The sequence below is a fragment of the Rhinolophus sinicus genome, linkage group LG13 (assembly GCF_036562045.2).
Source record: "Rhinolophus sinicus isolate RSC01 linkage group LG13, ASM3656204v1, whole genome shotgun sequence".
NCBI lineage: Eukaryota > Metazoa > Chordata > Mammalia > Chiroptera > Rhinolophidae > Rhinolophus > Rhinolophus sinicus.
The window spans coordinates 4569343-4592799 of NC_133762.1; the positions used below are offsets into that span (position 1 = coordinate 4569343).

The window sequence follows — 23457 nt, forward strand, 5'->3', positions numbered from 1 at the left end:
ATCTTTATTCTCTTCCTGTGAAGGGCAACACATGGAGAAGACTGGTGGCCATCAGCGGTTACCCTCCACAGGTGTCCCAAGGGCGTCTGCGGTCCTGGGCAAGAGATGACCATCCGCTAAGAGCAGTTGGCTTCTATGGCTTCTGTGAAGCCTCTCTTCAGGGGTCGCACACTTGGGCCACGTCTGCCAGAACAGGTGTGAACTGTTCAGTGAGCTCACTATGGATGAACAATGTAACTTAAAGGTAGTTTGGTGGGGTGGGAACTTTTCAGCTCACCAAGAGCCCACCTTCCCTTTCGTATGGCGTCTCCCCACTTCCCTGATTAACTTTGCAGCCCTCTGAGGGCACCTTCATTCAGGCATGGGCCTGGAGGAAGTGAGGGCGTCATGTCTTCCGTATCTCCCCACGTGCCGGGCACTTTGGTGTATGTTTTCCCATGTAACCCTCACCTCTGTTCCTTTAGGACGTCAATTCCATGAACGCAAGGGTCGGGCCTGTGCCAGCAGCTAGGACAGTGTCTGGTCATGGCAGGCATTTGACAGATACTTGCTGAATGAATGAATGAATGAGTGACGAAAAGTCCACTTGACCCTTGAACAAGACAGGTTTGAACTGCACCGGCCTACTTTAAACACATGGACCTTTTTCAATAACTATATTGCAAAATTTTTGGAGATTTGCCACAATTTGAAAAACTCATGAATTAACCTTTCGGTTTTCTTTATAACATTTTTTCTCTCGCTTACTTCACCGTGAGACTACAGTGCATAATACCTGTAACATACAAAATAGGTGTCAGTCAACTGTTTATGCGATCGGTAAGGCTTCCAGTTTAACAGTAGTTAACTTCGGGCGGAGTCAAAAGTGATGTGTGGATTTTTTATTGCATGGGGGGGGGGGTCAGTGCCTCTAACCCCATGTTGTTTAAGGTCAAGTGTATTATTATCCCTGCTGAGTCGTAGCTGAGGAGACAGGTTCTGGGTTGTAACATTGCTCTCTCACGAAGCAGAGATGGAATTCTCCTCCAGGTCGGTCTCACTCCAAGGCCACGAGTCTTTTCACGCAGAACTCTCTGCTTCTACATGACAAGGGGCGTTGCACAGCTTCCTTTTTGACTGTTTACATATTTTCATCAAAACTATCAGAAAATTGCAGACTGGCTGGAACTTGGAGCCAGCTGCTCTGTGTGCAGGCGTCCAACAGAGTGGGAGGTGGTGGGGGAAGGTTCCAGAAGGGGAGAAGCCTCTACTGTGAGAGGTGTGGTGCCTGCTGTAGTTACCATGGCTGGGTAAGATGATTTCAGAGACAGAAGGCTGGTTGAGAGCGAGTTGGTGAACACGGTGGGTGATCTTAAGCAAATCACTCCAGTTTCCCAGCCTCCAAAGGTGTCCATCGAGAATGGGGAAAATGACGTCTGCCCCTTTCTGTGTTTCATCCAGAGGCTGTAAGAACACATGGGGCAATATCAGTGAAGATACTCAGACGATAACAACGCAAGGGCATGGCATCTTGTCCAGAGATAGCTTCTAAAGTAATGATAAAAGGTGAAAATAGTTCATCAAAATGATCTTTGAAGATCACTTAGGAAAGGGCCATGGTGGACACCCAAACTAGCTTTCTAGGTCCGTCACAACCAGGCTTCTGACCATTGTTGGAACTGGAAATGTTCCTTTGTTTGAGCAGCAAATAAAATTTTAACTTCACATAGGTCAAGACTCAATACCTGTGCCTATCTTGTATGAAAAATGTGTATGCATGTATGAGTAAACATACATACATACATACATACATACACACGTACACACACACACACACAATTTCAGGTAAGACTGAGGGGAGGCCAGACCTGACTCATATACCCGACATCATAATTCCTTAGTATAAATTCAAGAACTTGAGTATTTTTGTCCCTTCAGCACACTGGTTTGCTAAGAGAGACAGTATATGCTGTATGCGTCATCCATTTTCACTGCTAGAATGTTATCCATTAAAGCAAAACGCGCTTCACACCAATGCGATATTGATTGCTGTTCATCTTTGGAGAGTTAGAAATGCATGGTGTTTTAGGATTGTCTGTATTGTGGTGATTCTGTGTGCCTAGGAGGTAGAGACCCCAATCTAGTCTGATAGTTGCAATGCTACCGAATTCCTGAGAGCTCATAGGCTCATATTTTTTGTACAAAAAAACCCTGAAAACTCCTCTGGAGTGAAAGAATTTCAATGTTCTTGTTGCCTGTTTGTTTTGTTCCCAAAAATGGGGTTATTGATGATCGTGGCATTTAACTCGAGTCTTAACCTGTAGAAACGAGTGCAGCCTGTTATCCATAGTGAACGTGAACCCTTGTAGGTAAAGTTTCCGAGTAGCCAAAGACTGAGGGTACAGCCTGCTTCTTGGCAAAGAGGTAGGGACTGTAGAGAATTTCCTTTCTAGTGCAAAGCTGGTGTTTTAATTATTATGTTAATTAACAATAACTAACACAAACCCGCCTACAATTTCCTAGAAACTGCCATGGGCCTGTCATGTTCCTGCAACGTCAGTGAAGATTTAGTGAAAGGGACTGGCAGGCAGCGTGCCCCCAGGGCTACTGAGGTAGGGCTCAGGCCAGCCCGCCACCCCACCAGTGGGAAAGTTACATTCACGGGAGCCATTTCCCTGGGTTATTTATCCCACCCCAAGCGTTCATTTCACAAATCCAGCCAAGAGTACTTTGAAGGTACCTGAGTCCTGTGTATGCATCAAAATCTCAAAGCTTCTGAGAGACGCACCAGGAGGCTGAGAGCCAGAATGGCTGACGTACCACGCCCAGAACATGTAGCCATCGCTCGGGGTTTTCAGGCTGTGGGGTGAAGCTAGGAGGAGCTGAGCATTATGGGGACTCTCAGAATTCCCTGCATGGCATGCATTGGATCTCCTGAAGCAAATACAGAAGCAACGAGGTACTTGTTTTAAAATAAAATCAATGGAAGGCCATTGAGTTATTATTGTGACTGATGAATCTGGGCCACATGTGACACGAGGCCTGTCTGTTTCCTGAATTCCACAGTCAGTTACACTTAAAATTACTGTGTGTGCTTAACGCTGCTCATTTTTGTTAAATATACCGTTGCGAGAAGTAATAGATGCCCCAGGACATAAACCTACAATAGCATGAATTTTTCAGTCAAGTAACCCTTAATTTAAACTAAAAATAGCCTGAACAGTCGCTGATGTAAACCTCAACCGGACTCCCAGCCCAATGCTGGTTCATCAAACTGTAGCTTTACGAAGCGCTTAGTTAGCATTTGAACATTTTTAAGCCGATGCAGCATGATCTGTATTAGAGACAAGCTCCAGAAACCCACGAATCCCACTTGGCTGACCTTGCTGATGGGAACATTCTTTAGGGAAGACCTTCTCTCGGGCCGGCAGAGTGAAACGCTGACATCACACAGCGTGGAGACATACGGTAGACGTATGAGAAGCTTTCCTGAGCACTGTTTTACACGTCGTTTTGTCTCCTGAGAGACCAGGTTCTCTGGCCAGCAGAGCCTGGCATTGTGGGCGAAGGAACCTCTTTGATTGGACAACCAATTTGGAAGTGATCACAAATGATACATCCCCCAGACGGGGTGAGGCCGTTGTGCCAGGACTTTGCTCTCCTCTGATGGTGGCTATCTAAACAACGTCCTTGTTGTTTGAAAAACCCACCTGGTAGCTGCTCAGGAGATCCCAGCCCACGATGATGGGACGCAGCTTGTATAAGCGCAAAGCTAGAGGAATCATTGATTCCCGTGTTGATTTTGCTAGGATTGGCTTCCCCAAGGTCGGTGACAGAGCAGGTTGATTGATCCCCATGCTGTGCTTACACCTTGTTGTTAGAGTTGGAATGGAGCCACTCTATTTATGAGACATTTTATTTTTGTAACATCTATGCATTTAATTCACTGAAATCCATCAAAATTTTCAGTATGTCTACCCATTTGCAAATTCGGTCACTAGTTTTATTTCAAGATATCTGATCAAACCCTAAATCAAATTTAAGGTGACTTTATATACAGAGGGTGCCAAAAAAATGTATACACATTTTAAGAAAGGAAAAAACTATTTAAATTGTAATACTCAATATATACCGATAACAAACGATGAATACAAGTCACGTGTGACTTCTGCAATTACAAGAGGTGCTCAGAGTGGTTCCCATCAGCGTCCAGACACTTCTGATTACGGCGAACTACTGCTTGAGCAACGCTGACCAAAGTGTCCATTTGTATACATTTTTTTGGCATGCCCAGTGTATCCTTTGCTAAATGCACTTGAAAACCCAATTAGTTTCCTCAAAAGTTAACATGAAACAAAGACAGATAGATGGATGGGAGGAGGATGGAAGGAAGGAAGAATGATGGAAGGATGGATGGACGGACAGATGGAAGGAAGGATGGATAGAAGGATGGAAGGAAGGAAGGTTGCACGGATGGATGGATGGGAGGAGGATGGACGGACGGAAGGCTGGAAGGAAGGAAGGAAGGAAGATGGAAGGATGGATGGATGGATGGATGGATGGATGGATGGATGGATGGATGGATGGATGGATGGATGGCTATAAATATAGATAACAAGCAGGAAAGGAAATGAAAAGCTGAGTAATGGCACTGAAAAACAGGACTCATTCAGTGAAGTAACAGTTGGAGACATACCTAAATTATTCCTCTTGGTCAGATTTATCTGATCATTTCTTGATTCTTCGTTTACCACTAATTGGATGGATATCTGATATCTTGGCAGGAGAACAATACTGAATCTAACCAGAGATAGTTTTCATTGTTCTGTTGAGCAAGCTGCCATTGCACTAGAACTAGCCCCCTGTGATAGGAATGGATTCTCCAATGTTGGCGTGTGTTCCCCCATATTGAATAGTCTATTCAGTAAGTATTTAGGGGGTGCTGTCTCTGTGCCAGTCACTTGTGGTGGAGCGGAATAGCGAGCTGCCCTGGCAGACTCTGGTGAGTTGGAGGAGCCCCTGGGAAATCCAGAGGGAAGTTTGGTAGAGAGGTCGGAGGGAAAATGTGGCCATCACATGTAGGTGGCAGCACAGAAGCACTCTTTTCTGACAGGATAATAGTTGGTCAGTTGACTAAATAGCCCAAAAAAAAGGGTCACGTGGGGAAACATCAAGAAATTATACTTAGATGCCTTCCACATTTTGTATTTAACTTGAGCCATGAAAATGTTAAATTTTTTTTACCAGTTTTGTAGGTGGGGGTGGTGAAAGCCTTTTCTTTCAAGGTGGGTGTGTCTACCCATTAGATTTCTTTGTCACTTCCTCACAAACCTCAACTACAATGCAACATGTTTGAAATTTCAGTTTTATTTTTGTTGTTTTTAGATCGGGTAAAACTTAAAAGACCCTTGTGAAGCAGTCTGGAGACAGATTTTTATGATTTTTTTTCCCTCTTGTTTTACAGTTGTCTTGCCCACACCTATTTTGGCAGCAGTCTATTTTAGCTACTAGCTAAGTCAGTTTTCATGAAAACAGCTTTACTCTTGTTCTCTGGTTAACACGACATGTGACCATATGGATTAATTGAAGTAACAAGCATTACTGACACAAATAGATTTGAAAATAAATACAAGTGACACTCCATAAGCTACTCTCAACTGATGGGAGCAGATATGTGGGGGTGATTCAGGCACAGTAGTGCTAGGCTGTGTATTTTACAAAGGTCGGGGATGGCTTCAGCTAAGTCGACTCTGTGTGGTGCTGGGGGACAGAGCGTGGAGTGGCCTGGAGCCTGTGCAGGGCAAGGATACAGGTGGGCCTCTCTCTGGGAGACGCCAGGAGTAACCAGCGAGCTGCAGAATTGATGAAAGCTGGTCAGAGACATGAGGAAAACTAGGCAAGGGTGATTCTAGAGAAACACTCAGAACCTCTTTCCCTGGTGATCTCTGTTTGTATCGTCTCCTCTCCCAGGCTGGCAGTGATTTGTGTTGTCCACCATTGTGTCTTCTCTTTCTGGTCCCTTACCTGGCACTCCGGAAACCTCTGTTTTTGAATGGATGAAAGCACATGTTTTTCTCCACTGGGCTGTTGACAAACAATGGGTATTCTTTTGCACAGTGAGTCTGTCCCCTGGAAATCATGGGTCAGCGAACTATGGGCCATCTGATCTGGTGTGTTCTATGTCTCAGCTTACCCCACTGACAGCATGTGTGTAAACTAAGATATTGTTAGAGCACGTGGTCAGCCACCCATGTCTACACAGGCATCCTGTTATTTCGTAAGTATACCTGGGCAGGGAAGGCGACAGGTATGGTCTTGGTGGACCCAGGTATAAGGATGTGAAAGGCTGGAAAGCCACATTTTTCATCCATTTGGCGATTTACACTCAAGATGTTCTATAAGTCAATGTCTCGGATGGTTCCCACGAGCCCTTCACAAAGACTTCTCTTTGAGGCAGCAAAATGCTTAGATCATTAACAGTGGTGTATTTTAGTGTCAAAAGCAAATCTAATCATCATAAACGTAAGTTTAAGAATTACGGGGCTGGGTGAGAAAGGTGAAGGAATTAGAAAGTACAAATTGGCTGTTACAAAATAGTCACGAGGATGTAAAGTACAGTTTGGGGAATATAGTCAATAATGTAATGACTATGTGTAGTGTCGGGTGGGTTCTCCTAGACTTATGGGGGAATCACTTCATAAATTACATAAATGTCTAACCACTATGCTATACACCTGAAACTCATGTAAAATGATATTCAATGTCAACTATAATTGAAAAAAAGCCACGGGGATGTAAAGTACAGCACAGGGAATATAGTCAATCATATTGTAATAATTATGTTTGGTGTCAGATGGGTAATAGACTTATTGGGGTGATCCCTTTGTGAGGTGTGTCAATGTTGTTTTGTACACCTGAAACTATAATAACATTGTATGTCAACAATACTTGAAAAACAAATTCTTAAAAATTAAAAAAAAGTATATTATCAACTGTAGAAAAGAACTATAGTATCACAGTATCATTTGCTCGTTCATTTATTATTCGTTACGTAGCAAACGCTACTGGTGTCTCTTTGCTCTATCACTCTTCATTCATTAAGTAAGCAAATCATCACCCTCTCTCTTTCTTTATAAGCTCGTGACTGGTCTGTTCTATAAGAGTAGGAGAATACCAGGTATCCCCCAGTGTCACCTTATATCTTTACGGCTTGATTTAAGTTAAGCTTGGGATGCTAGAGCCTGGAACTAGAGATGAGAAGCCTGTAACGTAAGTGTCCCTCTCTCCTTTTCCTTCCCCTCGGGCAGCTTGGGCATGAATCACGACGATGACCACTCGTCCTGTGCTGGCAGATCCCACATCATGTCGGGAGAGTGGGTGAAAGGCCGGAACCCCAGCGACCTCTCTTGGTCCTCCTGCAGTCGAGATGACCTTGAAAACTTCCTCAAGTAAGTCTTGTACTCATTCTGTGCAACCCACGCAATAGACGCAGCGAGTGGAGTCTCAGCGAGTGTGGGAAGGAAAAATGAATCTCTTGGAGAATTGTCAGTGACCTCACGAGGTGGCCAGTGCAGAATCTCCTGTGTGTGGCAGCACTGCCTCCCAACTGTGCATCTGGTGTGACACCGGGCACCCACCCGGCTGGTATCCATAAATGCTTGTTGATTGACTGAAGTATCATCACGGGACCATTGTATTGCACCCCATTTTATTTCTTGGCTGTATCATGACCGTGAGGGGACCTTGGCGGTGCCCCGTGGCGGCTTAGCACACATTTCCTCAGTACTCAGGCTGCTTCCTCTGATAGCACCTGCGTTTGCTGGGGACAGGGGCTCGCTCACCTCTCTCGCTTGTGGGGACAGGAGGGGGTTATCGCGCTGCCACTTTCCTTCCAGAATGTGCCTGTGCATGCTCAGATTTCTGTGGAAGAACTGGCCATCTATTGTCGCCTGTTTGTACCCATGTACAATGTGGGTCCCTCAGTGTCAAGACCTCAGGGCTGGACGCAGGTTTGACGGGCAGACACCACTTAGCTGTAGTCATCCGTGTACCCCAAGGAGGTGGAAGGGCGTCCCCGGGACTCACCTGCAATGAACTTGACTGTCCAATGACACATTAAAGTCCCCAGTGAATTCAGGTGGAGGGCAAAGCACCACTCTGGGTTTCCGCACTCACCTTGGGTCTTCTTTCAGATGTTTCCTGTGGATGGGGAAATTGTTTACATGGCACACAAGGCCTAAAAATAGACTCAATAGTTTTAATATAGTCTGTTTCCTACTGAGTAGTTGTCACAAGATCTTAATGCAATGCTGTAAGCTACTTGACGTTATTTCATTTCACCCAGAGGGTCCGTGAAACACGACAGCATGTTTTCTTTTGCTCACATACACAGTACTCGTCCCACTGCCTTTGTTCGTGTGTGTGTGCGTGTGTGTGTGTGTGTCTGCTTGTGTACTTACATGTGTGCAGCTCTTTTCTTTAAGAATCTTGGCAAGAGGCTGGGTTGTGCTTTTACTACCATCTGCCTTGTTTCAGGAATTGAAAAATAAAAGTGCTCAAGACTTTAACCTTTTAATGAAGCTACAGCCTCCATTGGAGTTACAGAACCCCCAATTCAGTTGCTCAGAGATGTTCTCAGCGTCTCTAACATTCCCATCCTGGTGGAAATCCCGAAGTCCTTTGCAGAGTGTGCCACCGGCCACTTTTCAGGGATGAGAGCCTGACAGGCCCCCCAACAGAATCTGCAGAGTTTGATTACCGTGTTTCCCTAAAAATAAGATATAGCCAGCCAGTCAGCTCTAATGCATCTTAAATTAATATAAGACCCGGTATTATATGTTATGTTATGTTATGTTATGTTATGTTATGTTATGTTATGTTATGTTATGTTATGTTATACCTGGTCTTATATCATAGTAAAATAAGACCGGGTCTTATATTAATTTTTGCTTCAAAAGGCGCATTAGAGCTGATTGTCCAGCTAGGTCTTATTTTCGGGGAAACACGGTAAGCGCTTTGTTTTCATTTAAAATAAAGCAAAAACAAAACACCCAAACTTCTATATTTTTTTATTCATAGTCAGTTTGCTCAAAGCCATATTCTAAGAAAATATCATAGGAATCTATTTCAAAAGCACTTTCATGCACGGACGCACTTGGACTCCCTGAGAGAAGGACGTGAGCCTCAGGGGTATTGTTCCCACGCCCGTTCCTAGTTGCCGAGCTCTCCTTGCCTTTGGCGTCACAGTACACATGTGGCCCCGTGAAAAAAGAGCAAAAGGTGAAAAAGTGCAGTCCGTGTGTGTTCGGTGCCTGGGTCACCGTCCCATAAATGATTTGGAGGTGCGTCCTTCTCCGAGACTAGAAATCAAAGCAAACACCTGGGCGGTGCCTCTGCAAGGTGACTTTGCTCTGGGCTGTTTCAGGTCGAAAGTCAGCACGTGCCTCTTGGTCACGGACCCCAGGAGCCAGCACGCAGTGCGCCTCCCGCACAAGCTGCCTGGCATGCACTACAGCGCCAGTGAGCAGTGTCAGATCCTGTTTGGCACCAACGCCACCTTCTGCAGGAACATGGAGGTAAGTGGCCCCTGGGGGGGGCTGGCTCCAGGAGGAGCATGTGGCTGCTGCGGGAGGGTGAAGGTATTCCTACTCCACACCCATGTGCACGGACACACACAGACACATGCACATACACAGACACACATGTACATACACCTTCATGGGCATTTGCACAAGTGTCCCCATAAAGAGTCACACACACGTACGCACGTACATGTACACACACACACAGGCACATACACAATGTAGCAAGGGGATGCTTCAGAATTACTACTGACACCAACGGCCTAATGTTTTGTTTCGTTTTCTTAATCCAGAGGTGTTTCGTGCTTTCTTTTTTCATAGTCTAATATCTCAACATGGACACTTTAGGGCACTAGGGAAAAGCAAATTAACCCAGCCTTCTTAGAAGTGATGCAGTGTCACCTGATAGCAAACCCTGCATAGATGTGAAGTGAGCCCCAAACTGCTAAACGTTGGAGGGCATCAGGTTGCGAACACTTGGTAAATGGGTTGTATGATAAGAGTGTTAGTCCCATTCACACATTACCATTTACTAAGCAATGGCCACATGTTTGGTCCTAAAGGTTCTAAGTGTATCATGCCAATTAACCGTCACCACAGACTCCCTGGGTTACCACTGTCCCCAGTGTACAGGTGACATCGAGTCTCAGAGGTGACATAATCATTCAAAGTGGTTTGGTTAGTAGGGGAAAGAGCAATGATTTGACTCACGTCTGCCCATCCCTGGAACGCACGCTTTCTCACCGTGCCTGCCCATAGCTAAGCCACCTCTCTGGGGGGGGGGGGGGGGAAGGCCAGGGCAGCCTGCGGTCCAGGCAGCAGTTGGTGGTCGCCTCCGGTAGGGGGGCAGAACCTGTACCATGTGGGGACAGAAGGACAGAAGCTGGAGAACCAGCCAGGGGAACGTGGGACTCGGGACCCCCCTCAAGGTGGTCGGCCTGGGAGAGGTCAGTCCCAGTGCTGGGGCTCAGGATGGCATCTAGTCTGAGAGAGGAGCCTGGAGGGCTGGGCGCGTCCCCAGAGCAAGAGCCCAGGGCAGGACACCCTCAAGAAGAACAGGAGATACCCCAAGTCCAGGACAAGACTCCGGGAAGAGGGGGTGCTGCCTCGTGAGGCCTTCCTGGGTACGTGTGACTTACTGCAGGATATCAGGGCGGAATCTGCTGGCGGGCATGCCTGCCATTGTTTGGGGTGCAGGAAAGGGCAGTGCCTCCAACCAGGCTAACTCCTCCCGTTGGCTGTTCCCCAAAGCCCGTTTACACACAACGTTGTTCTGAATCCTCTCTCAGGCCCCTGTAGACGTTCCAGCAAGGGTCCCTTCTGGACCCTGGTAACGGGGAGCTCCCACTTTACACCAGGATGCGTTGTACCTCTGCCCAGCAGCAGCGGGGTTGAAGGGCACGTCCTTGGGGAGATGCGAGGAGCCCAGGGTTCCAGTGTCCCCCACAGTCTGCTGGCCATCAGCCTGGACCGTAAGGCACTCATGCATATACACAAGTGCAAGCCGAGAGGCATCTGTTTACCTGTCTCAGCCTCCAGTCTCTGAAAGTACACAGCACTCGGAAGGGAGCAGGTCTCAGGGAGTCCTGTGATGGTGGGGTGACAGCACGAGATCCACGTGGATGGAACCCCAGGAGAGGACACAGCACTTTCAGGAAGCGTGGAAGTGCCCTGGGCACCCAGGGTGGAGCAGAGGGAAACGCCCAGCTGTGGGTGCAGAGCAGCCGCTCTGCCCACTGTGGAGCCTTCCCGGGGCTGGTGGGACATCGCAGGCCAGGCTGAGCTGGCCCTTCCAGGGGCAGGGTCGGTGGGGTGGGAGCTGGGCAGAGACTGGCCTCCTCCCTGAGAGAGGCAATTGTACAGGAGCCAGGAGATTGTACAGCAGCTGAGTGAGGAGGAACAGAGGGAGGGAAGGAAGTAAACATCTCTGGGGGCTGACAGTCTGCACTGACACACAAAACCCTCACCGCGACCCTCAAGCAGGGGCTTTGAACCCCACTTAACAGATCAGAAGAAGACAGAGGCTAAGAGAGGTTAAGTCACAGCCTAGGGCCGTGCGACCAGGGAGGGGCAGGCTGGCGACCAAACTCACGTGTGTGTCTGTGACTGAGGGAGAAAAGGACGGCTGCAGTCTCCAGAGGGGACAACCTCGTCCATCCCCACTAATACACCAGGGACATCGTGCCATCTCGCGGCGTCTTCAGTCATTTCAGAGGGGTCTGTGATGCCAAATTCTCAACAAAATTCCCCAAGTCACTCATGGCCCGTTGAATAGGAAAAAACACACACAACACACAAAAAAACGACTACTTACTAGACGCCCTGAAAAAGAAAGACAGACACTCCTAGCCAGGAGTTTTAGGGGAATGAATATTAGGAAGGCATTATAACTGCAAAGTCTGGAGGAATTTCGTAAAAACCACACTCAGGCACAGCAGTAAGGAAAGCCATTCACATTCCGGGGTCCTGGGCTCCCCCCAAAGATGATGTGAACTCCACTGGAAAGCCACGCAGCCCCAGAGAGCCTGGGCCCTAACCGTTAACGAGGCAATGGGGGAGGGAGGGACGTGGGTGAGTCTTTTGTCTTAAAGATTTCTAGGACGGGAAGCCTGTTACAGAAAAGAAAATAAGAATGAAATATAACAGAGGTTGGACACCGCCAAAGGAAGAAAACCGCGAAACACACATGGACTGAGGAGTGGAACCGTTGCTTTTTCTTTTTCTGGAATACACACCGTAAAATCGAAGAAGGAAAGAAACTGGATAGATTATGTTTCGAGAACAACGATACCCGCCATGACTGCTGGTGGCCAGTGTGTGTGTGTGGTGCCGCTGCCTCTTTAGAGGAACCAAAGCTTATCGCTGGTAGAAGGCCAAGGTGCCTAATGTCAGGGGGTCACGTTTTCCATGGCTGGGTCTTTGTTATCCTGAGAAGTGGCTGGGGTCCGCAGGTCGATTTCAGAGGACTTGTGAACAGGGTTAGGAAAGAGATTCCATCTTTATCTTTCTCCAACCTGTAATTGGAATGAGTATTCCCTTCGATTACAGAGGGGAAATGTGGGCCTAAGCCACAGTCATCTCAGCAGCACCCCCTCGTGACTGTCACGTGTTTAGGGTTCACTGACTTTTTCGCACTGCGTGACAGTTGTCGCCAGTAACTCCAGATGCCCTTGACGCTTTGCGCTAAATTGCAGTGGTTAGTCGCCCCAGGGCCAGGTCTCGTCATGTAACGTGTGGACAAAGAAACATATAGGTTACTCTATTACACAGTTGTACTTGTTTTGTATTTCGAATTGTATTGGAATTTGTTTCCCTGGTAATCTTACATATTCTATAATCATGCATTTGCAAATATTGTTCTGAGGAAGCGTTCAGGCTTTCCACCAGATACTTCCCAGCAGAAGGCTAGGTGCTCGGTGCTGGGCAGTGGCGGGCCAGCGTCTGTCCCCAGCGGGAAGCACTGGATTGCCTTGCCGTGAGTTCTTACTGTTCTCTGGGTGCAATTTCCAGTACACAACCTCCGTCCGATTGGACTTCCGTGAATGCTCTTCTTTTGGCTCTCACCCTTTGTGGCCATTTTAAGACCAATCCGAATGAAAAGCCATCTCCTCACTCAAAGGTTTATCACGGGGGAGATAACTTTGGGGAAATGTTGCTATAGTGGTTTTGGGAGCAGCCTGGCTTCAAATAGGAACCAGGTTTGGACTTTCTTAAACATTTGCATACCACAGAACCAAGAAAAGTTAAAATGCGGCCCATTTTCAGTTCTAGGACTCTGGAGATCCCTTCCCCATGACCATTGTAACTTTCATGTCTGTCTGCAGAATGCTGGTATTGTAAGGCTCAAAACTGTCCATGGAAATATGAACTACCAAAAAAAAAAAAATTGGCATCGGTAGCTGGCATTTGTTGCAGGAGTTATTGGCAAATATAGCTGTCTCCTCTTTTAGCCAATGGTAATGTGATGTTTTTAATTCAATAAAGCGTTTCAAGAAAGTCCAAACCTAAAAGTTATAAACATTGGGTAGTAAATATTTATTAGAAAGGGGAAACAAACTTTACGCAATTAGCCCAATCCATCTTTTTTATGATTACAAGTTCCTCCTGTCTCTGTCAGCAGTGCCTGCAAAGCGAAGTCACTTCATAGCAAGACTTGAAAGCTATTTCAGCTCAGATAGTCTGCCAGGTGAAACAGAGGGCGAGAAGGCCAAAAGTAGGTATCGTCAGCTGAAAGGCAGAGTCTGGCATCGCTACTGGAGACAGAAGCAAGAAGTAGGGCATTGGGCAGCCCTCTGGGAAGGAGCGCAGCGATGCAAAGCCCTCACACCTTTTCACCGTGAGAGAGATGCTTCTCTGTCCCCTTTCCCCATCACCCTGGTTCCTGGCGCTTCTCCGTTGAAAGGTGCTATGTAATGACCACTCAGTCACCTTTTACCCTACCTGCTTCTTGGCAACACAGTCCACCATCATTGCTCTGAAGCCCAGGTAGGACTGCCTTACCTGGACGGGAAGGTAGTCTGAGAAGTAATGGGCACCCACCTTATTAGGTGACGAGCACGAGTGTGTCTCCGTGTCATGACATTTGCAATGGACTGAGAGGGGCATATTATATTATTATTATTATTTAAAGTATTGAGTGTGGAAGCTGGAAGCCAACTGTTGCAGGAAGGCAAGAGTGTCTAGGATGATACTAGGCATTCGAGGGTCTCGTGCCTGGCATTGGCTCCTTTGCTCTGTCCCACTTATCTCTTGGCTTTCCAGTATAGCATGGACGTCCTGTCCAAATCTCGCACAGTGGCTGAGAGGATGGACTCTCGAGTCAGACTGCCTCGGCTCGTATCCTGTCTCCACTTCTTGAGCACATTATGTGGTCTCTCTAGGTGTCAGTCTACTAATGTGCAAAACGAGGAAAATAATTTGTGCACACCATAGGGTTGTTATGGGGTTGAGTACCAAATGAGTTAGCGCACTTAGCACCCAGTAGGCATTCAGCAAAGGTTAGCTAGTATCATTTTCCCACCATCCCATTTGCTGGAGCCCGTGGGACAGCGGAGACGCTGTCTAGCTGACAGTCTCGTTGGCAGATCCTTTGTGCATTTCTCCTTGTGTTGCTCTCACCATTCCTCCTGGTATTCTGGGCGCCTGTATCCCCCAGGAATTTCTCTGCAGCATCCAATATCTCTCCAGTCCCTAAACTGGAAAGCCTCTTTCTGTCCTTGCCCAAGTCCCACGGAGATTCTCGTGGGCATCTTGATGGATAGAGATCCCTGCAGGACCCAGGAGACTCAGGGTTGGAATTCAGCCTTGAACCTCAATATCCTTTTCTCTGATGTTGGTTGTTTCTAAACTTAGTGGCTCATCGAAATCTCCTCCAGAGAATGTCAGCTGTTTGTGTGCCCCGCTTTAGATCTTGTGCGCTAGACTGTCTGGGGAATGGGTCTCAGGTATTTCTTTTTGTACAGCTTCCCTGGGACTCTCCCACTCAGCTTGGTTTGGGAACTGCTGATTTAAATAGAACCTGCCCCTTTAATGCCCACGGATCTGGCCCGGGTGGGCAGCTGGCCGGAACCGGAGCCTCGCCCTACCCCTCTCAGACAGACAGCCGTGCGCGAGGACGTTGGGTCGGACGCCAGGTGGAACGCCGTCTTGCCTGCCTCAGTCTCAGCTTCCCGCCCAGCAGCTGCAGCCTCTCTCTACACTGTTGGACTTTGGCAGCTGATGGCCCCAATTTTCCAGAAGTGTTTGAACGTTTACAGTAGACTGCCTCCTCAGAGAGCTCTCCAGCTCTCTGCAAGTTGTGCGTTGTCCTTCATTTCTCGCACCACTTCCCCTTGCCAGTTGAATGCCCGAGTACCCTGGCCCTGCCCTCACCCACCCAGCAGCACCCAGCTCAGGTGGCCCCAGCCAGGTGACGGTCTCTGCAACCTTCAGGAACGTGGAAGGAGTAACCAAACCTTCAGGAGACTTCCAGGAGTGGGGCTGGCATGCCCATCTGGGGGAAAGGCTTCAAACTGCAGTAGTATGTGTGGAAAATTTGGATTAGTAACTTTTTCATCCAACGCTTAGCATTTTATTTTATCTCCCTTTTGGCTTGTGTTATCAGCAACACATTTCTGAGGGTTTTTACATAACCATTCCCTTCAGTATTGTTTTGAATCAGAGCTGCTCTCCAAACACTCGGCGGGTGCCCAGTGAGGAAGAGAATCAAAACAACCTTCAGAGTACTAAAAAGGGATACCACCAGTCAAAGAAAAATAGCAAAGCCTTGAATGAATGAATGAATGAACAATGGTGTCTTTCTTCTAAGGAACTCAAACCTCTCCCATATTTCCATGGTACCCCAGGGAAGGAAGCTTGGTGCTGGCTTATTTGTTACACAGCAACTTGAAGAACTCTGCAGCAAAATACACTTGACCCTATTTTCACCAAACTGTAAATGTAGCTAGTGAGGTAATAGCTGCTAGAACCCGGGAGCTGTTTCGTTTTCCTTGCTCTTTGCACTGGACCTATGGCCCTCCACTGCTATTCCAGTCTTCTGACCTTGGAGCCCTTCACCTTCACAAACATCTGCCTCCTCATTAGAAAAGTGGAAAAAATAGAAAAAGCTCCATCTTATCTGCTGCCCACTTATGCATATGTCAGATCTCCTTTGCGTGTCTTCCATATCTGTCATTTCCTCTTCAGTTTTTGGAATGATTTGTTCATTTCCGTTTTGTTATATTTACTTTTTTCTTAGTCATCAAGTCCATGCAGCTTCCTGTGTGTTCAGTGGTGTCTCTCTTCTCCATCATGCTGCTTTCAGTGTTGTCTTCCTTGGTCATCTGATTTTATTTCCTCAGACATTTCTTGACCAAGTTTTGTTATCTCCTTGAACCTGACCGCCTTTTTTCCTTAGTTCTTGTGTATTTGCTTTGTGTAAATGCAAAACAAACAAACAAACAAAACCCCACAGTTACTATGTGTGTTTTTTAAAAAAATGAATGCACATATGTTTGCACATTATTTTTAGCTGTTCCGGGACCATATTATCTGGTGAGTATTTTCCACTGGCTTTATCCCCCCATACCTCCTCCCTTTTTTTAATTGGTACTATCTTAGTATAGATCCTGTGCTGATTCTTTTCCACTTTGTTCATCTCCGAGTTATTCCTGGACCTGCTTCTTATAGGATGTTCATATTGGAGAGAGCCAGAGATGTTTCTAGAGTAGCAGGAATTCCCCTTATGAGAGGGTTGTGTGTGTGTGTGTGTGTCAACCTACAGAAACTCTTCACCACACGCAATCTCGTTCTTTCTCTGAGATATGACTTCCTACACACATGGTTTCTTATCCTTGTAATTTCCTTGTGCCGTCCTGATATCCCTGCTTCTACATGGTGAAAAGTGGGTCCAGAATCTCCTGTCACCAGTCTAAGCATGCGTTTCATTTTTGTTGTTGTTTTCTGTTCTTCCTTCCTTCCTCCCTTCCTTCCTTCCTTCTTCTGCCTCCTCTTTCTTTCTTCAGACAGTTTTATTGAAATCCAATATGCACACAGGCGAGTGCACAAGTCATAATTGTAGACCTGATTCGTTTTGATAAAGTGAACACACCTATGTAACCACCACACGGGCCAAGAGTCAGGACGTGGACCTTGGGGAGTGAACGCCCAGTCCTGTGCTTCTGACCTAGATCAGTGCCCTTGACCTCTGCAAGCATCTGCCTCCTCATTGGAAAAGTGGACAAAATAGAGAAAGCTCCATCCTGCTTGCCTCCCACAGCTGTCGTGTGCCTCAGAAGGACAGCTATCAGAGCCCTTTGTCATTTGTAAAGCATGACACACGTGCCAGCTGTCCATCTAGAAGGCAGCACAGTGACAGGCATTCAGTAGAGTCCACCCTGTTTGTCCAGTTGTGAAAAGGAATCACAGAAGGGTGATTGCTTGGCGTGGGCGCATAGAGCATCAGAGGCTTGGCGTGGGGCCGAGCGTCAGAGGCTGTAGCTCTGAAGTCACCTTTTCTACTCATCTTCCTTGTTTTTCTACTGAGCAAAACGGTAACCCCTATCCTGACTCCCACCACTCTAGTTTCCCTTGCTTATTTTTGAACTTCATATAAAGAGGATCGTATAGTATTCGATTGCTGGACTAGGCCACAATCTATCTGTTCTGCTGTTGATGAGAATTTGGGTTGTTTTTAAGATTGGGGCTAATACAAATACTACTGCTGTGAACGCTTAAAAATTTTTTTTAAATTCATTTCAAGTGTACAAAACAACATAGTGATTAGACATTTATTTATATACCTCATGACGTGTCACCCCATTAAATCCATTACCCATCTGACAGTGGTTATTACAATATTATTGACTATATTCCCTATGCTGTACTATACATCCCTGTGACTTTTTTTTTTAATTATAGTTAACTTTTTTTTTTTTAATTTTTGTTGTGAACATTTTTGGCATGTTTTTGGTGCGCATATGCACACATTTCTGTCGGACACACGTACCCAGGAGAGGAGATGTTGGGTGTTAGAATGTGCTTATCTCCAGCTGTAGTAAATATTGCCATAGAGTTTCCCAAGGTGATTGAAGAGAGAATGTCATCATCAGTTTAAGAGACTTCTTGTCACACCACACCCTGGCCAGCACTAGCTGTTCTCCATCTCTTTTCTTTCTAGTCGTTCTTCCTGGTGACTGTGTATAGGTATCTAGTGGTGATTGTAATTTGCCTTTCCCTGCTGATTGGTGAAACAGACCACCTGTTTCTATGTTTATTGGTCCTCTTATGTGTTTAGATATCCTCCTTGGTGAAGTGTCTGTTCAAGCCTCTTGCCCATTTTTCTACTGGGTCTTTTTCTTCATGGATCTATAGGAGTTTTATATATATATCTTCTGAATACATATTTTTTTGTTGGCTCTATGCATTGCAAATCTCTCTCCCATGTATCGCAAATATATTCTCTCACTGTCTTATCATTATCTTTTGAGAAACAGAAGTTCCTCCTTTTTTTTTAATACAATATACGTCATTAATTTTTGTCCTTCATGGGTAGGACTTTTTGGGTTCTGTTTAAGAACTCTTTGCCTGACCTCATCCTCCTTTTCTTTGATGATTAGAAAAGTTTTACAGGAAAGCGCTGTCTATAAAATGCATAATAAACAGTTTCCGGCACCTTCTTCCCTTCCCTCCTGAAGGGGCAGTTATGTCCCGTAATCATAAGCACTCCTGCCCCATAAATCCACCTCCTTGGTCAGCCTTGTATCTGGAACAGGCGTCCGTACGCTGACACCACACTCTCAAAGAACTTGAACTTGGGCTAAAGTGCACAGAATCAAACATTTAATGAGGTACAGTCAGTCTTTACAGGACCAGCTGGTGCTGTGCTCACAACTCTCATCTCCTTACCATTCTTTTGAGGGGTGAACACTAATGGGAACGAAGGGGGCTTGTCTGACCCCAAATGCACAGTATTCCCCAGGACACAGTGCAGCCCTGACATACGTGAACACTGAGAAGGAACCTTGGGCTTTTCTTAGCTCTTGGTCAAAAGCCCCTCCACTCTGCTTCCCTGCCATTCTCCCCCTTCATTTTGGTCCCTTCCACTTCGGGACGTTTTTCGACTACAGACAGCCCAGTGGCACGTCTCTTCTGTGCAGATGTTCGCTTGTGATTACTTGGAACAGCAGACCAGGAAGCTGAGCCCAGCACACGCTTGGCGAGCCCCGCTGTGGCTGCCTTGAGCTGTGCACCGGGACCCTTGACCCTAACCCTGCCCCAAGTGCACGCGCAGGTCTCCTGGCCACTCCCTGGAGGGTGACATCTCCCCGCTCCAGCTCAAGCCTTTGTGCCATGATTGGGTTTGACATCGTGGAAATACTGCGTCTTTAAAAGAGCCTTACGTACATCTGGTCTCAATTTTCAGAGCATGAGGCGAGGATTTGGGTGCAAGTAGTCTACCTGGGAAGTGATCCCAGGAAACATTGTAAGGGGCAGGGACGTGGGGGGGTGGGGTTAAAAGAGGTGCACAGGGGTGGGGTCAAAAGAGGTGCACAGATGGGCAGGAGACCACATGGCCAATGGGGCTGTCCCATGGGGACTCTCTAAGGCACGTGTGGAACTGGCCTCAGCCATCCCACTCCAGCTCCCAGTCCTCGTGGTCCAGGGTTGCTTTGTGACCAGTGTGGCCTCCAGCAGGGGGACTCGAGAAGTGGCAGGTCATGTGTTTCAGGCACTGTCTGCCCTGAGTCCTGCAGGGGAGACCAAAGCAGGCGGGGAGGACGCTGCCTGTGTCCGTTTCAGTCATTCTCATATATTGTCTCATTCCGAGCCCTTTGTCCACATCCAGGTTTCCTATTAATACAAATGGGAGTCTGTATTTTTCAATGCCTGTTTTTGCTTTCGTAGAATTATTTTAGTTGTATATTTGTACCTGTTAAGAAATTCTCTGGGTGAAATACTTTCAGAAATTACACACCGCTCAGCTGAGCTAGAAGATAGGTGACCACAGGAGGAATTGAAGGTTGTTTCCTTAACTCCTGAGCCCTTTAGGTTCTCAATTCTGGGTCTGCATCATGGCCCCTCTGGCCTCAGCTCCAGAGCTGCCTCCAGGATGTTTTCCCCGAGGAGGCTGGGCTGCTGAGCTTCGTCCCTATGTGCCATACAAACCATGGACACCTGCCACATCCCGTCCCATGTTAAATGGAAGGTGCTTGTTTGTCATTGTGTCAGACTCCTCCTAGGCTCTGAATAGCTGAAACCAGAACTGCTGAACCGACTGCCCCGTGGGGACGAGCCCTCCCAGGAGGAAACACACAGAATTATGTTGCGCTGAATGAATCAGCTGAAATGATGCACCTATTTTTTTGTTTTCCACATCCAGATTCACGATCTTCTTTCTTCCCTTCCCAGCTCAGATCCCAAGTCCAAGCTGGTCCTTGCCCCGCTCCCCCCGTAACCCCATCTGGGACCTGCGCGTGGCATTCTCGGCAGTCACCTTTCTTCCCTTGTCAACAGCATCTGATGTGCGCCGGACTCTGGTGTCTGGTGGAAGGAGATGCGTCCTGCAAGACCAAGCTGGACCCTCCCCTGGACGGCACAGAGTGTGGGGCAGACAAGGTAACCCCCGCCTCCCACTGCTTGCCGCGGGCAGCCCCACAGCTCCTGGGCACTGAGCATGTCTCCTGAGAGGCCATGTGCACTGTACTGGGGAGCCCCTGAAGTGTCCCCTCGGCAACCCCGGACATGCTCACAGAGCCCATTCCAGGCACAGAGGGGCACCTCCATCACCTCTCTCCTTTTTGTCTTATAAAATACGAGAATCGTTTACTTCATATTTATATTAAGTTAACTCCTTTTGTCACGTTCGTGGATTTACTTTAAAGGAACCAGTGGAAAAACAGGATCCCTCGCCCTATAAAAAGGCTATTGTAAAATGATTGTCATGAGGACAGTATGACCCAGCGAGAGGGTAAAAGAGCACCTCTGCAGCCTGATGTCTGTTAACGGGACAGACTGACCAGTGTTCGAGAAGTGTCCAGGAACGCAGCTACCGTCTGACTCTCTCCTTACTCATATCGCAGTGATTCAAGGAGAGGGCACGACTGGGGACCACTCCATCACTTCTCGTGCCCCAGGGATTGTGCCACACATGCTGGGAAATTCTGTTTTAGAGGAATGACTTTTCTCTTAGCCCCAGAAAGAGCCAAGGTTCACCCACATGGTGACAGCTGGGTCATCTCCAAATACCAAACCCAACCCTGAAGGCCAGAACCACAGAGCCAGGAAATGCTGCCTTGCAGACGGAGACACACTCACATTCGGTCAAGTTTGCAGAAGCTCAGGTCTCTTCATGAGCCATGTGGATTCATCTTTTCTCTGGGAATTTAGAAAACCCCAGTGGGGCACATTCTGTGTGGATGTTGAGGGCAAAACTCCAAGCCCCACAGGGCCACAGGTGTCAGGTTGAGTGAGTAAGAAATGTCACTAGAGTTAGCAAGCGTGCACACCCCAGAATAGTCTACTTTAATGTGAGTTACACAAAGTGATTTGGAGGTGGTGTGATTTTTTTTCACGTGGGCGCCATCGCTGTGTTTCAGTGGTGCCGTGCAGGGGAGTGCGTGAGCAAGACGCCCATCCCAGAGCACGTGGACGGAGACTGGAGCCTGTGGGGCGCCTGGAGCATGTGCAGCCGGACGTGTGGGACGGGCGCCCGCTTCCGACAGAGGAAATGTGACAACCCCCCGTAAGTGCCCCCGACCAGGCCTTCTCCAGGTGCCTTGATCGGGCTTTCAAACCTGCAGCTCTCACTGCCTTATGCAAAGCTGGGTCCCTCTCTGGATGAGAATTTGAGCTGAAGGCAAGTGAAATCTCACCAAGGGCCCGGGTGCAGAGGCGGAGGCGTTGTGTGCGTCCAATGGCGTCTCAGCTCAAAGAGAGCTCTTTCTGTGAACCTGGATACAGTAAGTCCTGTGATGAGTTGGCTCTTTTTCCTTGCCTGGGCCTTTGTCGAAAGGTTTCCAGAAACATCTGGGTGACAGTCCCTCCTGGCCTGTTTCATGGACTTCCTGAGTCGAGGGTCATTCCAGGAAAGCCTGTAGATCTTCAGGAGAGAGAGGCCAACCTTGAAATTGGCTGTGAGCTGATTTGGGAGCAGACTGAGAGTTAATGAGTCACAAAGCCTCTGCGGGGTCAGCTGTCTTGTTCATCCACATAGTTTTAAGCCATCCTCTTAGAACTGTTTGATGGAAAATAGTGTGTGTTTGTTTTTTTTGTTTTTTGTCAGAGGTTTCCTTTTATCAACTGTCGTGACACTGTGACCCTGCTTGTTCACCTTTGCGCGTTGCTTCCGGAAAGCTCAGGGCTAGACTTTGTGCTCAATTATAATTCCTTCATCACAGGCTTTTCTCCTCTTCTCTTGACATTTCTCGTTTTCAGTATTTCCTTAAATGGTCTGTGTTGTGTGTGATGTGCCATCAGCTGTATCACATTAATTTTGAAAATGATGTTCTCAATGATGACTAAATAGAAATGCTTCATATCCGTAATTAAGTCATGTTGGTGTATCATTAGCAAATCCGTCTTGTGTTTACAAGCCCTGGTGCCCCGGCTACATCCCAGACCAAATAAATCATGAACTCTGGGGCAGGACCCAGGAATCGGATGTGTTAAGTCTCTCCTGGTGATTCCAATGGCAGCCACCGTTGAGAACCTGCGGGTTAGAGGAAAATGTATGCTCACAATTGAATCAATGCCAGGAACACCATTTTCCTCAGTAGCACGGCAAGAATCGGTGTCACGTATTTTGTCTTATTCAAACGTTTCTCTCTAGCACCCGGGAGAGTGCCGAACAAAAAGGAGGTATTTAATAGTTTAGGAATGACTTCTTAATCAAAAGCAAAGATGGTATATATAAGTCAGGAGTCTCCAGAGAAGCAGAACCAACAGGAGATAGATGATAGATAGATGATAGATAGATAGATAGATAGATAGATAGATAGATAGATAGATAGATGTATTTATTATGAGGAATTGGCTCACATGATTATGTAAATCATTTAATGCTGTCCTGTGGGAGAGGTATTCTTTTTATCCCCGTCCCACAGAAGGAAAACGGAAATGTAGAGAAGTTAGGTGACTTGCCCAAGGTCACACAGCTAGGCCTGGCGGTTCAGGTTTGGAAACCCACAGGGAGGCTCCCTTGTCCTTTCAGACCTTTCAGCACTGGCCCCCTGCTTCCCACTTGTTCCCTCCCCCCAGATTTGTTCTCCTCACAAAGCCAAGTGATCCACTTAAGCATAAATCCAATTATATCTCTTCCTGCGTCAGCCCTTTCCGTTGTTTCCCGCTGCACTTAGAATAAACCCACACTCTTGACCTTGAGCCCTGCGGTAGTTTGCTGTGGCTGCCATTAGAAATGACC

The 23457-nt window shown here is 47.2% G+C and overlaps 1 protein-coding gene across 3 annotated transcripts in view; it reads left to right on the top strand.

Annotated features, from left to right (window-relative positions):
- ADAMTS17 (ADAM metallopeptidase with thrombospondin type 1 motif 17) overlaps positions 1-23457 on the top strand; it is a 244956-nt gene that overhangs the window by 128080 nt on the left and 93419 nt on the right. For all 3 annotated transcript variants that reach the window (XM_074317647.1, XM_074317645.1, XM_074317646.1), the window contains exons 9-12: positions 7287-7427; positions 9404-9554; positions 20553-20654; positions 21635-21780. In XM_074317647.1, the coding sequence (XP_074173748.1) occupies positions 7287-7427; positions 9404-9554; positions 20553-20654; positions 21635-21780 (540 nt within the window). The remainder of the gene's footprint in view (positions 1-7286; positions 7428-9403; positions 9555-20552; positions 20655-21634; positions 21781-23457) is intronic.